The sequence below is a fragment of the Dendropsophus ebraccatus genome, chromosome 3 (assembly GCF_027789765.1).
Source record: "Dendropsophus ebraccatus isolate aDenEbr1 chromosome 3, aDenEbr1.pat, whole genome shotgun sequence".
NCBI classification, from domain to species: Eukaryota; Metazoa; Chordata; class Amphibia; order Anura; family Hylidae; genus Dendropsophus; species Dendropsophus ebraccatus.
In genome coordinates, this window is record NC_091456.1 from 7,573,726 (window position 1) to 7,594,338 (window position 20,613).

At 48.0% G+C, this 20,613-nt stretch overlaps 1 protein-coding gene across 2 annotated transcripts in view; it reads left to right on the top strand.

The window, feature by feature from the left end:
- Nucleotides 1-17,242: 17,242 nt before the first annotated feature.
- HECTD4 (HECT domain E3 ubiquitin protein ligase 4) overlaps nucleotides 17,243-20,613 on the top strand; it is a 139,610-nt gene continuing 136,239 nt past the window's right edge. For both annotated transcript variants that reach the window (XM_069960760.1, XM_069960761.1), the window contains exon 1: nucleotides 17,243-17,699. In XM_069960760.1, coding sequence (XP_069816861.1) covers nucleotides 17,550-17,699 — 150 coding nt within the window. In that variant the 5' untranslated portion in view covers nucleotides 17,243-17,549. The remainder of the gene's footprint in view (nucleotides 17,700-20,613) is intronic.

Here is a 20,613-nt window from a genome sequence, read left to right on the forward strand (position 1 = left end):
TAAGGTTATGTGGAAATCATGGATATAGTCATTGGCTGTATCCATAAATAGATAGACAGATAGATAGATAGATAGATAGATAGATAGATAGATAGATAGGAGATAGATAGATAGATAGATAGATAGATAGATAGATAGATAGATAGATAGATAGCAGATAGATAGATAGGAGATAGATAGATAGAAGATAGATAGGAGATAGATAGATAGATAGATAGATAGATAGATAGATAGATAGATAGATAGATAGGAGATAGATAGATAGCAGATAGATAGGAGATAGATAGATAGGAGATAGATAGATAGATAGATAGATAGATAGATAGCAGATAGATAGATAGGAGATAGATAGATAGAAGATAGATAGGAGATAGATAGATAGATAGATAGATAGATAGATAGATAGGAGATAGATAGATAGCAGATAGATAGGAGATAGATAGATAGGAGATAGATAGATAGAAGATAGATAGGAGATAGATAGATAGATAGATAGATAGATAGATAGATAGATAGATAGATAGATAGGAGTGGCTGTAAAACAGCAGAAGATACAGACACATACTGTGATTCCTGTAATCGCATCATATCTGCTTTTTATTGCAAAGATTAAAAGTACTGTAGTAGCAAAACCACCAAGAGTAGCTGTCCTGCTGGGGTAAATTCTGCAGTGCAGATCACCTTGTCCTGTGGGGTTTGGTTGGACCATTACACTGCTGCTGTAGATTACAGTGGGATAATTGCCAGCAAATCCAGAACACCAATGACATGTCATAAGTTTTTTGTAACAAAAGTGACACTTTAATAAAATGGAAATGCCCCTTTAACTTTGAATTATAATAAGGGTATGTGCACACAGAGTAATTTTGATGGAAACTCCGTTGCGGAATTCTCAGCTCGCGCCCGCGGACTGCGGTTGGCGTGTGTCTCCGCCCCTGTCATAGACTCCATTCTCTGCACGGGCGGATTGTTTCATCCATCCAAAGAATGATCAAGTTCATTCTTTGAACGGATGAAAGAATCTACCCATGCAGAGAATAGAGTCTATGATACGTACTGAGATGCACGCCAGCCGCAGTCCGCGGGCGCGAGCTGAGAATTCCGCAACAGAGTTTCCGTCAAAATGACTCTGTGTGCACATACCCTAAGGCAGAAAGAGGTGGTTGGCAAACAATGCTTTGTTACATTTCTGATAGCATTATCAGTGCTGACTTTAGTGTATAGCTGGTACAACTATGTATTTCAACTCCAACTGTTTTGTAATATTACGTTTGGTGGTAGGTTTCAAAAAATGTCACTGTGTGGCCCTGGTTTACATATTTATTTCATGAAGTAAAGCATATATCTCACAAGGTAACAACTTATAATCTATAACTACCAATTTATAAACAAATTTTTTAAAAAGGAATATTTAAAAAAAATTATGTTCTAACTAAATAAATAAATAAATAACTTCTTTCTGGTTCTTTATTGTACAAACGACAAACACAGATGATCAGGAGGTTACAGAGCAATAGCAGGTGTATTCTATTAGAGCGACGGCCATTTTTACGGCCTCAACAGCCTGAATGTCTCAGTTGTTCTCAAAGGCAAAAAAGTCAAATGGTCTTTTATCAAACTTTTGCCTTTTATACTTTTTTTTTAAACTCTGTGAGCGGAAGTCTACACAGTTGTATCTTCAGTAACATCTTTAACAACAAGTTCAGTTATTCAAACTCTATCAAAATGACTTACCTCCGAGACACCGTCCGCAGCACTGATGAACTTCAACTTCATTCGAATAGCTCTCCGCATCTGCATTCAAGGACTTTTGTGAGTACAATATCGACCGGACCAGTAAGCTAACACCATTTCTAACCACATCATCGGGATCTTAATTATATGTATATCGACATACAGGATCATCATACACACATTTTTCAAGGACTACAGTGGTACCTCCGTTTAAGAGTAACTTGAGTTGAGAGAGTTTTGTAAGAAGAGATCACAGTGGGGGAGGGGCATGGTCTGCATAGCGGGGTCTACAGCCCTGTACTCAGAAACCGGAAGTCTCCCTCACCTTCCAAATCATAGCAGATCCATTTCAGGCTGGGGCTTACATCAGGGGACAGGACTGTAGAGGTAATTTCTTCATAGCTGTAACCCCTCTCACCCTCTTGTGTTTCCCATCCTCTCCATTCCTGCTATAATGTGCCTACACTCAGCTATACATACTGCTGCTATGATATGCCTGCACTTACACTCAGCTATACACACTGCAGCTTTAATCTGCCTGCACTTACACTCAGCTATACACACTGCTGTATAGAGAAGTTTCTCTCTCTGTCCTCCTGCAAAGCTCTGATTCTCACTTCCTGATTGGTCCATGCTGAACACACACCCCTACCCCACTGCTGTCATGTGACCACACAGACCTCTGACAGCAGCCCTGCTTCTTTATTCTAGCCTGTTGTACTACGCTACTGCATTATAGGGATCTGCAGTTCCATCCTGTATCTACAAACTGCTGCTGTGTTATCAGGGTTATGCAGTTACTATATATTATACTCAACATGCTGATTGCTATACTGTACAGTGACTTATATATCACATATCCAGCTGCTGTGTTATCAGGGTTATACAGTTACTATACATTATATACCACATGCTGAATGCTATACTGTACAGTAACTTATTTATCACATATCCAGCTGCTGTGTTATCAGGGTTATGCAGTTACTATACATTATACACCACATGCTGCTATACTGTACAGTAACTTATATATCACATATCCAGCTGCTGCTGTGTTATCAGGGTTATACAGTTACTATACATTATACACCACATGCTGATTGCTATACTGTACAGTAACTTATATATCACATATCCAGCTGCTGTGTTATCAGGGTTATACAGTTACTATACATTATACACCACATGCTGATTGCTATACTGTACAGTAACTTATATATCACAGACTCAGCTGTTTCTCATTGTTTGTTTCATTTGTTTTACATGTTATTCAGAATAAAACATGATTATTTTTGGGGTGTGGAACCAATTGTCTGCATATCAAAAATTGTTATGGGAAAATTTGTTTTGGTTTAACCCTTTGAGGACCAAGCCCAAATTGACCCAGTGGACCGCGCAAATTTAAACCCCCCCCCCCCTTCTAAGAGCTCTAGCACTTTCATTTTTAATATCTACAGCGCCATGTAAGACTTTTTTTTTCCTGGAATAGTTGTACTATGTAATGGCGTCTTTCATTCTACCATAACATGTATGACGGAATCCCAAATATATTATTTATGAAGATATAAATAGGTGAAATCGTAAAAAATGCAATATGGTAACGTTTGGGGGGTTCCTGTGTCTACATAATGCACTATACGGTAAAAGCCACATAATACCATTATTCTATAGGTCAGTCCGAACACAACCACATGCAGGTTACACAGATTTTCTAATGTTATATTTTTTTTTTATGAAATCCTTTTTTTTTTTTTGCAATTAATAAAATGGGCCTATTGTGACGCTTATAACGGTTTTATTTTTTCACCTACGGGGCTGCATGGGGTGTAATTTTTTCCGCCATGATCTCGAGTTTTTATTAATACCATATTTGTGAAGATCGAACGTTTTGATCACTTTTTATTATTTTTTTTTTTTATATATATAAAATGTAACAAAAAAAATTGGTAATCCTGGCACTTTTTTCCCTCTTTTCGTCTACGCCGTTCACCGTTAGTAATGACGCTTGTTACTTTTTAATAGATCTAACATTTACGCACACTATGGTATATTATGGTTTATTTATTTTCATATGTTTTATTTATATAATGGGAAAGGGGGGTGATTTAAACTTCTAAAGTGACTCTGTACCCACAATCTGACCCCTCCAAACCACTTGTACCTTCGGATAGCTGCTTTTAATCCAAGATCTGTCCGGGGGTCCGTTCGGCAGGTGATGCAGTTATTGTCCTAAAAAAATACTTTTAAACTTGCAGCCCTGTGCCAAACGGGCGTATCTGTGCCCTAACTTTGCCCCACCCCTCCGTCCCTTCTCCCCACCCTCTTCATCATTAGGAATGCCACTGAAACATTTTCTCCATGCTGAACATTGCACAGGTGATTAACGATCCAGCCCATCTGCCGGGCTGCAACAGGTGGGGAATAGGAGGCAATCTGCCTGGAGCATTCCTAATGCTGAAGAGGGTGGGGAGGAGGGACGGAGGGGTGGTGCAAAATTAGGGCACAAGTTTAAAAGTATTTTTTTTAGGACAATAACTGCATCACCTGCCGAACGGACCGCAGGACAGATCTTGGATTAAAAGCAGCTATCCGAAGGTACAAGTGGTTTAGAGGGGTCAGATTATGGGTACAGAGTCACTTTAAATCCGCTTGGGGGACTTTTACCTGCAATTATTACATTATACACACTGATCATTGCTATGCCATAGGCATAGCATTGATCAGTGTCATAGGCAATCTGCTGGTTAAAGGGGGACTCCGGATAAGGAAAATTTGTTTTCTATTAAAAGTACATTACAAGTTATATAGATGTGTCTATATAATGTATTACTGTATCTGTACGGTTCTGCTACACTGGTAGCTGATAGAAATCCAGGAAGTGAAGAAAAATGGCCCCTGTGCACATCCACATTGTCTCCTGCTCCTTCTGCTCTCCCCTCTTAGGAGACAAATGTTCCATGCCTCTGTCTCACATTGTGTGTGATTGCTGAGGACAGGCTGATGATGCAGAGAGGGGGGAAGACGTGATTCACCATCTCTGACCGTCCAGAATCAGGTTTTTCAACTTCGCTGATTGTGCAAAACTCTGCAGTGACATTAGGGCTGTGTTCACACATGCTGGAGTTTCATTGCAGTACTGCAGCATCTTCATAAAAATGATGCAGTAACACAAGTAAATGCTAAACGGCAAAGAGGATGAGAGCCGGCACTGCCAATCCCACCTGGAGAAAAAACAAGGCATAAACAATATATCACATGTAAGATAATATCGGATAAAGTCTTTACTGTGGGAATCAACTTCAAAGATAAAAGATGCTTATTCATAATATGTGTGTGGAGAAAAGAAAAGAAATTTTTTTAAAAAAAAAGTTCTTTGCTTTATTCCAATATCAGCGTTACAGGTAGAGAATACAGTGTGTTGTGTGGTGCAAATAATTCAGTAACACAATGAAACTGCAATGTGTGAACACAGCCTAGGCGGAGGACTGTGATGAACAGCTGAGGGAAAGCATTGCATTCTGGAACCTGTAGTACTGAGTACATCTGCTCAACCAGGAAGGACAGAAACACAAAACAGAACAAAACCCCCCAAAACAAATGGATTAATAACTGGGATATATAGGTAAAATAGGTAAGTAATGCTTCTTTTCATTTTTTTTACCTCTACCTGGAGTTCCCCTTCAAGCCTGCCTGTGGCAGACTTAACCAGCAGAGCGACGATCGGACGGCAAGGAGGAAGATGAGAGACCTCCGGTGGTACGACCTCCGGCAGTGTGACTGCGGGCGTCCCGATCGGTAAGTGACAGAGGACTGCCCCGTCACTTACACTTAAATGCTGCGTCCGCGATCGCTGCGTTTAAGGGGTTAATGACACGCTGCTGCCTGCCAGTAACAGTGAGGTACCGGCTGCTCACTGTAGCTGGCCCCCACCTCCTATGAAGCACGCTCCGCTCCGAAACGCGCTTCATAGGAAAGGACGTACCGGTACGTTGGGGAAAGACTTCCAGGGCGTACCGGTACGTCAGGGACAGACTTCCAGGGTGTACCGGTACGTCGGGGACAGACTTCCAGGCCATACCGGTACGTCCTTGGTCGTCTAGGGGTTAAGAGTGGATTTGGATTACAAGCGCGGTCCCAGAACTCATTTATCAACTTAGCACTACTAATGCACGTATCTTCCCATTTTATTATTTTATTTTAATTATTATGTAAGAACTTACGCGAGGATCGTACGCGGCGCCGTATAAAATGAACCAGACCATTGTTTGAGGACGAAAATGCCGTAACTTACGCCCGTAGTGTAACATGTGGTCCCGTACGTAGTGGTGATTTCTTTAATTTGCCAGCTTTTTGTGCCGATCCAAAAGGTTCTGTGGGGTGTCCGGGGCTAGCCGAAGATTTCCAAGTAAAAGACCGTTTTTAGATCGCTACGTAGGGCGCTCGGGAAGCGTAAGTAGACTTCGGGCATAAGTTCGTGCTCCGTACGTAGCCGGCCGCAAATAGCGTAAATCCCCGGCCGCAGTTTACAGCGTATATGTCCGGACATATACGCAGTGTGACCATAGCCTCATGGTGCGTTTACACAGGCAGATTTATCGGACCAATTTTGGAAGCCAAAGTCAGGAATGGACTTGAAAAGACAGGGAATCTCAGTCTTTCCTTTATGACCTGCACCCTGTTTATAGTCTGTTCCTGGCTTTGGCTTCAAAAATCTGTCAGATAAATCTCTCTGTGTAAACCGCCCGGATGATCTTTAGCGCCGCTTAGTTCTGATGCGGGCGCATCTGCATGCGCCTGCATCAGAACTCCCCACTGCACATAGTGTGCACTGATAGGGTCTTCTACGGCGCCGCTAGTGATCCCAGCCGGAGTGTATACTATGTAAATACACTCCGGACGGGATTCCCTCAGAAGGCAGCACTACGTAAGTTCCGTGGGAATAACAGCCATTGTAACAACGGCTGTGATTCCCACAGAACTTACGTTGTGTGAACATAGCCTAAAGCCCCTATTTCACGGGCCAACTTGAGGAGCAAACGAGCGCTCTCAGCGCTCGTTTGCTCCTCGTTCCCCACTCGCTGTCGCCGATATTCCACACGGCAGCAGCGAGCGGGTGAGTCCGGGGAGGGCCGGGGGAAGCTGCGGGAGAGCTGCCCAGGTGATCACTAGATCGTCCGGGCAGCCCATAACATACGGCAGCTTCGAATACGGACGATAATCGTTCCGTGGAATAGGGCCTTAAGGGTGCGTTCACACTGAGGAATGTACACGGAGAGGTCCCCGCGGATTCCACTGCTCGCCACTGGTGGCACCTCTACCTGACCTATAGACTCCATTCTATGGTCAGGCAGATTACGCCATCTTCCCAAAGAATTGACATGTCCATTGAAGTCTATGGCACGGGCGGAGATGCATGCAGGAGTGAGCAGTGTAATCTGTGGTGGGTTACCCGCACAGATTCAGTAGTGTGCAGGTACCCTAACAGATATGCCTTCAGCTTCAGTACTCACTAGGGAGCTATTAGCAGGTCACCCGCTGATAGTTCCCCTTTAACTCCGGTTCAGGTTATAGCACTCATCACACTCATGCACTGCAGACATCTGCAAGAATGTAACATTGTTCTTTATGAACTGCTTTAAAGTAGTAAATCATACAATCATTAGATAGCAAATAAGTAGTCCTTAAGAGAAATATAGCAGCACTTAAGGCCCTATTCCACGGAACGATTATTGGCCGTTACGGACGATAATCGTCCCATGGAATAGGAGGCAACGATCAGCCGACATCGTTCATGTTGGCTGATCATTGAAGTCTTTTGTCTTACATGTTGAAAGACAAACAACTTATATAGCAACGATCTGCTGCCGTCGCGCCGTGGACCGCCGCTATATGCTATGGGCTGCCTGGGTGATCAGCGATCACCCGGGCAGCCCCCCCCGGGCCTTCCTGCACTCACCCGCTCTCTGCTGCTGCTTGGAGTAGCGACAGCAGCGAGCAGGGAACGAGGAGCAAATGAGCGCTCGTTTGCTCCCCATTGTCGGCCCGTGGAATAGGGCCTTTACCAAATTATAGTGGCTTGGATGCTTTATTTCAGGAAGGTACAAACAATAAAAGCAGGTGCATTCCAATAGAGAAAGCACATGGAATTAGATTGCATATACTGATCTATGCTATGCCATAGCATAGCATAGATCAGTGTTATCGGCGACCTATGCATAGTGCCTGCCGGAGAGCAGACTCTATACATAGATCGCCCATCCGACAGGATGGAGGTAAGTGGATTAGCCAATTTTCGTTTTTGCGCTTTAGTTTTTTCCTCCTTTTGTTTAAAAGGCCATAGCACTTGCATTTTGTCACCTACAGACCCAGATGAGCCCTTGTTTTTTGCGCACCAATTCTACTTTACAACGGCTGACTTAATTATTCCATTAAAATATGCTGCGAAACCAGAAAAAAATTATGTGCGTGGTGAAATTGAAAATAAAATGCAATTTTTTATTAATTTTGGGGGGTTTTGTGTTTACACCGTTTACCCTATGGTAAAACTGACGTTATTTATACTCCTCATGACAGTATGATTACAACGATATGCAGCTTGCATAACTTTTATTTTATTTGAGAACTTAAAAAATTAAAACCTTTAAAAAAAAAACCCTTCTTTAAAATGTCTCTATTCCCATCCTTATAACGCCTTTACCCTTTGGTCTATGAGGTTATGTAAGGTGTCATTTTTTGCACCATGATCTGTACTTTCTATCGGTACCTTGCTTGCGTATATGCCACTTTTTGATCACTTTTTATTACAATTTTTCTGGATTTAATGGAACCAAAAATAAGAAATTTTGCACTTTGGCGGGTTTTTGCACTTACGGCTTTATCGTGCGAGATCAGGAATTTGATAATTTAAATGTTTGAGGGATTACGCATGCGGGGATACCAAATATGTTTATTTATTTTTATTTATAGAATGGGAAAAGGGGGGGCGATTTAAGCTTTTATTAGGGCAGGGATTTTTTTTATTATTTTTTGTTTACAAAGAAAGGTGTAGATCAGCCTTATAACAAGAGGGGTTCAGAATCCTACTATACTTAGTTCTTTAAATTATCCATCTTCCTTCCAGGTTCCCCCAGGTACATCCTCTTTAACTTTACACAGGGATAGAACGAGCAAGCCAGTGCCACAGTCCGTTTTTCAAACCGCGGCCCGGTTCCCTTGTACGGCACCGCTCAATCCACAGTTACCGGCCGGTGCTCAAGCACTGAAGGCAGGCCGGCCCGCCCCCAGTGGGAGGGAATTCCCTCCCCTCTATGACGCAGCTCCATTGATTCTAACAGAGCCGCGTCATTGAGGGGAGGGAATTCCCTCCCGCTGGGGGCAGCCCGACCTGCCGCCAGTGCTTGAGCACCGGCCGGTAACCGTGGATTGAATGGCACCGTACACGGGAATCGGGCTGCGGTTCGAAAAACGGACCGTGGCACCGACTTGCCTGTGACAGCGCCATTCTATCCCTGTGTCAGGTTAAAGAGGATGTACCTGGTGGTACATCCTCTTTAAGGCCCTATTACCCAAATGGTCAATAATCGCTTTGGGTAATAAAAGGCAACAATCAGCCGACATACATGAAGTCAGCTGATCATTGTCTTTCAACATCTTCTTCAAGAGGCCGGCCGGATCGCTCCAGCCCTCCCTCATGCAGGCCCGCTCTGGCTTGTCATCAGCTGCTCAGCCGCAAATGGCTGAGCATACCATTGCTCAGCCAATCGCGGCTGAGCATCTGATGAAGCGCCAGAGGAAGGCCGGCATGTGGGAGGGCTGGAGCGGTCTGGCCGGCCTCATGAAGATGACGACCCAAGATGGCGGCCGGGGTCGACAGAGATTGCGTGAGTATAATGCACCACACTCCCAGGGGTGGGGGGAACATGGGGAAGGGGGCCTTTCACTTAAATAACACACATTACAAAGTTGTATGTATAATCTGATGCTATGTGCAGATGTAAGTTATGTGGCATATGTTTTTTTCTTTTTTTGTTGGAATGTACAATACTATTTCTTCTTTTATATGGAAAATTATATTTAAAGAGGACCTGTCACCCCTGGTGCCGGGGTAACAGGCTCCCGACCCCCGCTAGAGCCCCTCATACTTACTTGATCTGCCTCTGAGATGAGTCCGACGCTCAATTCATTCTCTATGAGTGGCGGACTCACCTAAGTGGCGCGCGCGATATCTCCGTCCCGGGACCGGACGAAGAAGTGGGACCCCGCGATCAAGTAAGTATGAGGGGAGCCTGTCACCCCGGCATCGGGGGTGAAAGGTCCTCTTTAAATAAGGAATTAAAAAAAAAAAACTACATTCTATGACAACATTCTAAGCCAATATTCTATGTCAACACAGTAATATTATGTGGGCTGGGGGGGTAGTTTGTGTGACAGGGCTGATATTTTGTCCCAGTTCGGTCCTGGCAGATTGTCACACTGGGGGCAGGAGGGCCCATCTCCAGTTCTTCAGGTGCCGAGAATAGACCCGCGCCATGCCTGAGAATGCCTCACACCGGTCTATTGATATAAAATCTTAAAGCAATGTACTTGATGGTACATTCACTCATTGAACTTAATGGGAGCCGATGTTTTATTATTGATTTCAGTGAATTTGTGGAAATTTTTTCCTTTTGACACTTTAAAGTTTAATGCAGCTGTAACCGCGACCCGACAGTCACATGATCCACCTCAAACGTCGTTTATGTCCTTACTGGTACTAACTTTCCTGGCTGGACCCCTGAATCACCATGTAGCCCCCAACCTCACAGCAATAGCCGCTTATGTCGGGGAAGACAATGAAGGGGATCTGGTGGGCTCCCCAGTGGTAACAACCGATCACAGAGGGTCCCAGCAGTGGCTCACGTATTACTAATCCATATATATATATATATATATATATATACACAGTTAGGGCCAGAAATATTTGGACAGTAACACAATTTTCACGAGTTGGGCTCTGCATGCCACCTCATTGGATTTGAAATGAAACCTCTACAACAGAATTCAAGTGCAGATTGTAATGTTTAATTTGAAGGGTTGAACAAAAATATCTGATAGAAAATGTAGGAATTGTACACATTTCTTTACAAACACTCCACATTTTAGGAGCTCAAAAGTACAAATAAACATAACCCAAACAAAATATATTTTTTTCAATATTTTGTTGCGAATCCTTTGGAGGCAATCACTGCCTTCAGTCTGGAACCCATGGACATCACCAAACACTGGGTTTCCTCCTTCTTAATGCTTTGCCAGGCCTTTACAGCCTCAGCCTTCAGGTCTTGCTTGTTTGTGGGTCTTTCCGTCTTAAGTCTGGATTTGAGCAAGTGAAATGCATGCTCAATTGGGTTAAGATCTGGTGATTGACTTGGCCATTGCAGAATGTTCCACTTTTTTGCACTCATGAACTCCTGGGTAGCTTTGGCTGTATGCTTGGGGTCATTGTCCATCTGTACTATGAAGCGCCGTCCGATCAACTTTGCAGCATTTGGCTGAATCTGGGCTGAAAGTATATCCCGGTTCACTTCAGAATTCATCCAGCTGCTCTTGTCTGCTGTTATGTCATCAATAAACACAAGTGACCCAGTGCCATTGAAAGCCATGCATGCCCATGGCATCACGTTGCCTCCACCATGTTTTACAGAGGATGTGGTGTGCCTTGGATCATGTGCCGTTCCCTTTCTTCTCCAAACTTTTTTCTTCCCATCATTTTGGTACAGGTTGATCTTTGTCTCATCTGTCCATAGAATACTTTTCCAGAACTGAGCTGGCTTCTTGAGGTGTTTTTCGGCAAATTTGCATCTAGATGTGAACCCTTTCTATTTACTTTCATGGAGTCTTCTCTTTACTGTTGACTCAGAGCCAGATACACCTACTTCCCTGAGAGTGTTCTGGACTTCAGTTGATGTTGTGAACGGGTTCTTCACCAAAGAAAGTATGCGGCGATCATCCACCACTGTTGTCTTCCGTGGACGCCCAGGCCTTTTTGAGTTCCCAAGCTCATCAGTCAATTCCTTTTTCTCAGAATGTACCCGACTGTTGATTTTGCTACTCCAAGCATGTCTGCTATCTCTCGGATTTTTTCTTTTTTTTCAGCCTCAGGATGTTCTGCTTCACCTCAATTGAGAGTTCCTTTGACCGCATGTTGTCTGGTCACAGCAACAGCTTCCAAATGCAAAACCACACACCTGTAATGAACCCCAGACCTTTTAACTACTTCATTGATTAAAGGTTAACGAGGGAGACGCCTTCAGAGTAAAGGCCCTTTTACACATAAAGATTATCTGACAGATTATCTGCCAAAGATTTGAAGCCAAAGCCTGGAATGGACTATAAACAGAGATCAAGTCATAAAGGAAAGCCTGAGATTTTTCCTCTTTTCAAATCCATTCCTGGTTTTGGCTTCAAATCTGTCAGATAATCTTTCTGTGTAAAAGGGCCCTTAATTGCAGCCCTAATGGTGGTTTTACATGGAACGATATTCGTTCGAACTTGCATGATAACGATCGAATTCGAACGATAATCGCACGTGTTAACGCAGCGAACGATCAAACGACGAGCAAGAAATCGTTCATTTTGATCTTTCAACATGTTCTCAAATCATCGTTGATCATTCGCAAAAAATTCGCAGATTGTTCAGTGTAAACAGTCTTTCAATGATTTCCCCTATGTGTGAGATAGGCTTAAGCGATCGCAAAACGAATATTCCGTACGATGTATCGTTCCGTCTAAACGCCGATCGTTATAAAAAAAAAAAACGTTCATTCAAAATCGTTAATCATGCGATCGGGCGAATTATCGCTCCGTGTAAAACCACCATTAGAGTCCATTGTCCAATTACTTTTGGTCCCTTAAAAAAGAGGAGGCTATGCATTACACAGCTATGATTCCTAAACCCTTTTTCCGATTTGGATGTGGAAACTCTCACTTTCATCCCATATTATATATATATAATTGTATTTCTAAACATGTTTTTGTAAACAGCTAAAATAACAAAACTTGTATCACTGTCCAAACATTTCCGGCCCTAACTGTATATATAGGTGTACCCAATGGTACCAGTCCTTGTATACATGTATATATGGACTGGTACCATATATATATATATATATATATATATATATATATATATACATATACATACAGTGAGGGTGACATCCACAGGACCCCTCCATGAACCGTGGAGAGCACCGGGGTCACATGACCAGGATACCTCAGCATTAGCCCCCTGTATATATCCATTGTTGGCAATGACAGAGGTCAAACGTTTTCTGTAAGTCTTCACAAGGTTGGCACACACTGTTGTTGGTATGTTGGCCCATTCTTCCATGCAGATCTCCTCTAGAGCAGTGATGTTTTGGGGCTGTCGCTTGGCAACACGGACTTTCAACTCCCTCCAAAGGTTTTCTATAGGGTTGAGATCTGGAGACTGGCTAGGCCACTCCAGGACCTTGAAATGCTTCTTATCAAGCTACTCCTTCGTTGCCCTGGCGGTGTGCTTTGGATCATTGTCATGTTGAAAGACACGTTTCATAGAGAATGACGGAGCGTCGGACTCACCTGTCATTCTCTATGAGAGTTGGACTCATCTGAGGAGCGCGCACGCCGGGCTTCGGGCGCTGATATCTCAGTCACCCGACCGGCTCAAGAAGCGGGACCCGGCGGGATCAGGTGAGTATAGGGTGCTCCAGCGGGGGGTCGGGAGCCTGTCACTCCGGCATGGGGGTGACAGGTCCTCTTTAACCCCTTAAGGTCAAAGCCTATTTTCGTTTTTGCGCTTTTGCTTATTCCATTTTAAGTTTAAAAGTCCATAGCGCTTGCATTTTTTCACCTAGACGTATATGAGCGCTTATTTTTTGCGAAACCAATTGTACTTTGCAATGACAGGCATTGTTTTTCCATAACATATGCTGCGAAACCGGAAAAAAATCATTTGCGCTGTCAAATTGAAAAAAAAAACGAATTTGTTTTGATTTCGGGGAGTTTTGCATTTACGCCGTTCGTCCTATGGTAAAACTGACTTGTTATGCATGTTCCTCAAGTCGTTACGATTACAATGATATATAACATGTATAACTTATATTGTATCGGATGGCCTGTAAAAAATTCAAACCATTGTTAACAAATATACGTTCCTTAAAATCGCTCCATTCCCAGGCTTATAGCGCTTTTATCCTTTGGTCTATGGGGCTGTGTCAGGTGTCATTTTTTGCGGCATGATGCGTTCTTTCTATCGGTACCTTGATTGCGCATATACGACTTTTTGATCGTTTTTCATTACATTTTTTCTGGATTTGATGCAACCAAAAATGCGCAATTTTGCACTTTGGAATTTTTTTGCGCTGACGCCGTTTACCGTGTGAGATCAGGAATGTGATTAATTAATAGTTCGGGCGATTACGCGTGCGGCGATACTAAATATGTTTATTTATTTATTAATTTATATTTATAAAATGGGAAAAGGGGGGTGATTTGGACTTTTATTAGGGGAGGGGATTTTTTATTAATAAAAACACTTTTTTACATTTTTTTTTACTGTAACTAGAAGCCCCCCTGGGGGACTTGTATATAGACAGCACTGATCTCTCATAGAGATCAATGCTGTGTATATACACAGCAAAGATCGATTAGATCGGTCATAGATTACTATGGCCTGCTGCAGGCCATAGCAATCTATTGCAGAGCCGGGATCAGCGTCATTCCGACGCTGAGGCCCGACACGGGCAGAAGAACGGATCTCCCCCCCGCGATCGCATCGCGGGGGGGAGATCCGAGCCACTAGACACCAGGGATAGTGTGTACAAAGCCTCTAAGTGCAGCTGTCAGGTTTGACAGCTGCACTTAGAGGCTTAATTAGCCGGCGCGGCAACGGGACCCGCGCCGGCTAACAGAGGCACTGCCCGGCTGCACAAGCCAGCCAGGATCAGCGCCGTTCAGAGTGGGGTCCCGGCGGGACCCCGCTCTGAACACCCCCCGCGGCACCATGACGTATCAGATACGTCATGGGTCGCTAAGGGGTTAAAGAAGAAGTTACAGGTCTGTGAGAGCCAGAAATCTTGATTGTTTGTAGGTGACCAAAAACTTATTTTCCACCATAATTTGCAAATAAATTCTTACAAAATCAGACAATGTGATTTTCTGGATTTGTTTTATCATTTGGTCTCCCATAGTTGAGGTCTACCTATGGTGTCAATTACAGACGCCTCTCATCTTTTTAAGTGGAAGAACTTGCACTATTGGTGACTGACTAAATACTTTTTTTCCCCACTGTATGTGTGTTGTGCCCCCTGGATACATGGCGTGAGCCCGGGTGACGGGTAGGTGGTCGGCCCGTGCCCTCACCTCTCCCCTCACACGGCGGCTGCCCCCCCTCCCTGGCCCGTGCCCTCACCTCTCCCCTCACACGGCGGATGCCCCCCTCCCTGGCCCATGCCCTCACCTCTCCCCTCACACAGCGGCTGCCCCCCCCCTCCCCGTGCCCTTACCTCCCCCCTCACACGGCGGCTGCCCCCCTCCCTGGCCCGTGCCCTCACCTCTCCCCTCACACAGCGGCTGCCCCCCTCCCCGGTCCGTGCTCTCACACGGCGGCTGCCCCCCTCCCCGGTCCGTGCCCTCACACGGCGGCTGCCCCCCCTCCCCATGCCCTCACCTCTCCCCTCACACGGCGGCTGCCCCCGTCCCTCACTTCTCCCCTCACACGACGGCTGCCCCCCCTTACCGGCCCGTGCCCTCACCTCTCCCCGGCCCGTGCCCTCACCTTTCCCCTCACATGACAGCTGCCCCCCCCTTACCGGCCCGTGCCCTCACCTCTCCCCTCACACGGCGGCTGCCCCCCCTCGCCGTGCCCTCACCTCTCTCCCCGGCCCGTCCCCTCACCTCTCCCCGGCCCGTGCCCTCACCTCTCCCCTCACACGGCGGCTGCCCCCCTCCCTGGACTGTGCCCTCACCTCTCCCCCCCGACCCGTGCCCTCACCTCTCCCCGGCTTGTGCCCTCACCTCTCCCCTCAAACGGCGGCTGCCCCCCTCCCAGGCCCATGCCCTCACCTCTCCCCCCGGCCCGTGCCCTCACCTCTCCCCTCACACGGCGGCTGCCCCCCTCCCCATGCCCTCACCTCTCCCCTCACACGGCGGCTGCCCCCACCTCTCCCCTCACACGGCGGCTGCCCCCCCCTTACCGGCCCCTGCCCTCACCTCTCCCCTCACACGGCGGCTACCCCCCCTTACCGGCCCCTGCCCTCACCTCTCCCCTCACACGGCGGCTGCCCCCCCTTACCGGCCCCTGCCCTCACCTCTCCCCTCACACGGCGGCTGCCCCCCCTTACCGGCCCCTGCCCTCACCTCTCCCCTCACACGGCGGCTGCCCCCCCTTACCGGCCCCTGCCCTCACCTCTCCCCTCACACGGCGGCTGCCCCCCTTACCGGCCCCTGCCCTCACCTCTCCCCTCACATGGCAGCTGCCCCCCCCCCCACCTCTCCCCTCACACGGCGGCTGCCCCCCTCCCCGGCCGGTGCCCTCACCTCTCCCCGGCCCTGCCCTCACCTCTCCCCTCACACGGCGGCTGCCCCCCTCCCCGGCCGGTGCCCTCACCTCTCCCCGGCCCTGCCCTCACCTCTCCCCTCACACGGCGGCTGCCCCCCTCCCCGGCCGGTGCCCTCACCTCTCCCCTCACACGGCGGCTGCCCCCCCTCCCCGTGCCCTCACCTCTCCCCGGCCCTGCCCTCACCTCTCCCCTCACACGGCGGCTGCCCTCACCTCTCCCCGGCCCTGCCCTCACCTCTCCCCTCACACGGCGGCTGCCCCCCTCCCCGGCCGGTGCCCTCACCTCTCCCCTCACACGGCGGCTGCCCCCCCTCCCCGTGCCCTCACCTCTCCCCGGCCCTGCCCTCACCTCTCCCCTCACACGGCGGCTGCCCTCACCTCTCCCCGGCCCGTGCCCTCACCTCTCCCCGGCCCTGCCCTCACCTCTGCCCTCACATCTCCCCTCACACGGCGGCTGCCCCCCCTCCTCGTGCCCTCACCTCTCCCCGGCCCTGCCCTCACCTCTCCCCTCACACGGCGGCTGCCCTCACCTCTCCCCGGCCCTGCCCTCACCTCTGCCCTCACATCTCCCCTCACACGGCGGCTGCCCCCCCCTCCCCGGCCGGTGCCCTCACATCTCCCCTCACACGGCGGCTGCCCCCCTCCCCGGCCGGTGCCCTCACATCTCCCCTCACACGGCGGCTGCCCCCCTCCCCGGCCGGTGCCCTCACCTCTCCCCGGCCCTGCCCTCACCTCTGCACTCACCTCTGCCCTCACCTCTCCCCTCACACGGCGGCTGCCCCCCTCCCCGGCCGGTGCCCTCACCTCTCCCCGGCCCTGCCCTCACCTCTCCCCTCACACGGCGGCTGCCCTCACCGCTGCCCTCACCTCTCCCCTCACACGGCGGCTGCCCCCCCCTCCCCGGCCGCTCTCAGCAGCAGCAGCAGCAGCAGCAGGTAGAGGCAGCGCGGTGCACGCCGGGATCGCCTCTCCAGCCAATATGGCGTCTCTGTGACAGCTGTGCCGCTGCTGCTGCGGTCCCGGTCACCGGTGTGTGTGTTACGGAGGGCTCCCGGTGCAGTGTCCTTGCAGCCGGTAGCTCGGAGGTCTTCATCGGTCCCCTGCCTGGCCGCGGGGGTCCCGGGCGGAGGAGCTGAGCGGCGGCTGCCCCACCCTGCACCGTGTGTGATGCTGCGGGTCACCGGGTGTGAGTGACGGGCAGGGGATGAGGGAGCGGCCCGCGGGCTGACCACAGCAAGACATGGGCTCGGTGGCGGCCGGGGATTCGGCCCAGTGGCTCTCGGTGAAGGAGGAGACCATCTTCTTACATGACGGGCTCATTCGGGTCACCGATTTGGCCGAACTACCGAGCGAGATCGGGGTGTCGGAGGCCGGGGACACGGAGCTGGAGGTAACGGGGGCGCCTCATCCGCCGGGGGGGGGGGGGGGGGGGGTTATCGTGTCACAGACTGTCATATCGCGACATACCGGGATAGCAGACTGTCCATAGTCAGGGGGCATGTGAGATGGGGGCCCCCCATATTATACAGGAGAAGGGGGGCCCCCATAATATACAGGAGAAGGGGGGCCCCCATAATATACAGGAGAAGGGGGGCCCCCATAATATACAGGAGAAGGGGGCCCCCATAATATACAGGAGAAGGGGGGCCCCATAATATACAGGAGAAGGGGGGCCCCATAATATACAGGAGAAGGGGGGACCCCATATTATACAGGAGAAGGGGGCCCCCATAATATACAGGAGAAGGGGGCCCCCATAATATACAGGAGAAGGGGGGCCCCATAATATACAGAAGGAGGGCCCCCATAATATACAGAAGGGGGCCCCCATAATATACAGGAGAAGGGGGCCCCCATAATATACAGGAGAAGGGGGCCCCCATAATATACAGGAGAAGGGGGCCCCCATAATATACAGGAGAAGGGGGCCCCCATAATATACAGGAGAAGGGGGCCCCCATAATATACAGGAGAAGGGGGCCCCCATAATATACAGGAGAAGGGGGCCCCCATAATATACAGGAGAAGGGGGCCCCCATAATATACAGGAGAAGGGGGCCCCCATAATATACAGGAGAAGGGGGCCCCCATAATATACAGGAGAAGGGGGCCCCCATAATATACAGGAGAAGGGGGCCCCCATAATATACAGGAGAAGGGGGCCCCCATAATATACAGGAGAAGGGGGCCCCCATAATATACAGGAGAAGGGGGCCCCCATAATATACAGGAGAAGGGGGACCCCCATATTATACAGATCATAGAAGGGGGCCCCCATAATATATACGAGAAAGGGGCCCCCATAATATACAGAAGGGGGACCCCCATAATATACACCTCATAGGAGAAGGGGGGCCCATAATATACAGGAGAAGGGGGGGGGCATAATATTCAGATCATAAAAGGGGTCCCCCATAATATATGGATCATAGGAGAAGGGGGACCCCCATAATAATACAGAAGGGGGCCCCCATAATATACAGAAGGGGGCCCCCATAATATACAGAAGGGGGACCCCCATAATATACACCTCATAGGAGAAGGGGGGCCCATAATATACAAATCATAGGAGAAGGGTGCCCCCATAATATACAGATCATGAAAGGGGGACCCCCATAATATACAGATCATAGGAGAAGGGGGACCCCATAATATACACAAGGGGGCCCCCATAATATACAGGAGAAGGGGGACCCCCATAATATACACCTCATAGGAGAAGGGGGACCCCCATAATATACAGGAGAAGGGGGACCCCCATAATATACACCTCATAGAAGGGGGAACCCCCATAATACACTGGAGAAGGGGCCCCCCATAATATACAGGAGAAGGGGGACCCCCATAATATACACCTCATAGGAGAAGGGGGCATAATATACAGATCATAGGAGAAGGGGGCCCCAATAATATACAGCTCATAGGAGAAGGGGGGGGGCACCATAATATACAGATCATAGGAGAAGGGGGACCCCCATAATATACAGATCATAGAAGGGGGACCCCCATAATATACACCTCATAGGAGAAGGGGGCATAATATACAGATCATAGGAGAAGGGGGCCCCCATAATATATAGGAGATCATAGAAGGGGGGCCCCAATAATATACAGCTCATAGGAGAAGGGGGGGCACCATAATATACAGATCATAGGAGAAGGGGGACCCCCATAATATACAGATCATAGAAGGGGGACCCCCATAATATACACCTCATAGGAGAAGGGGGCATAATATACAGATCATAGGAGAAGGGGGCCCCCATAATATACAGGAGAAGGGGGGGCCCATAATATACAGGAGAAGGGGGCCCCATAATATACAGATCATAGAAGAGGGACCCCATAATATATAGGAGAAGGGGGCCCCCATAAAATACAGGAGATCATAGAAGAGGGATCCCATAATATATAGAAGGCGACCCCCATAAAATACAGGAGATCATAGAAGGGGAACCCCATAATATATAGGAGAAGGGGACCCCCACAATATACAGGAGATGATAGAAGGGGGACCCATAATGTATAGGAGAAGGGGGCCGCATAATATACAGATTATAGGAGAAGGGGACCCCCATAATATACAGGAGATCATAGAAGAGGGATCCCCATAATATACAGGAGATGATAGAAGGGGGACCCCCACAATATACAGATGATAGAAGGGGGACCCATAATGTATAGAAGGGGGCCCTCATAATATACAGATTATAGGAGAAGGGGACCCCCATAATATACAGGAGATCATAGAAGAGGGATCCCATAATATATAGGAGAAGGGGACCCCCATAATATACAGGAGATCAAAGAAGGGGGACCCTATAATATACAAGATAGGGGGGGCCCCATAATATATAGATCATAGAAGGGGGACCCCATAATATATAGGAGATCATAGAAGAGGGACCCCATAATATACAGATCATAGGAGAAGAGGGCCCCCATAATATACAGATCGTAGAAGGGGGACCCCATAATATACAGATCATAGAAGGGGGACCCCCATAATATACAGATCATAGAAGAAGGGGGACCCCTATAATATACAGATCATAGGAGAAGGGGGACCTCAAATAATTTACAGATGATAGAAGGGGGACCCCTATAATATACAGATGATAGAAAAAAGGTGACCCCAATAATATACAGAATATACTAAAGAGGGACCCCCTAATATACAGATCATATGAGGAGAGGGACCCCCATAATATACAGATCATATGAGGAAAGGGACCCCCAATAATATACAGATCATATGAGGAGAGGGATCCCCCAATAAAATACAGGAGATCACACATATGGGA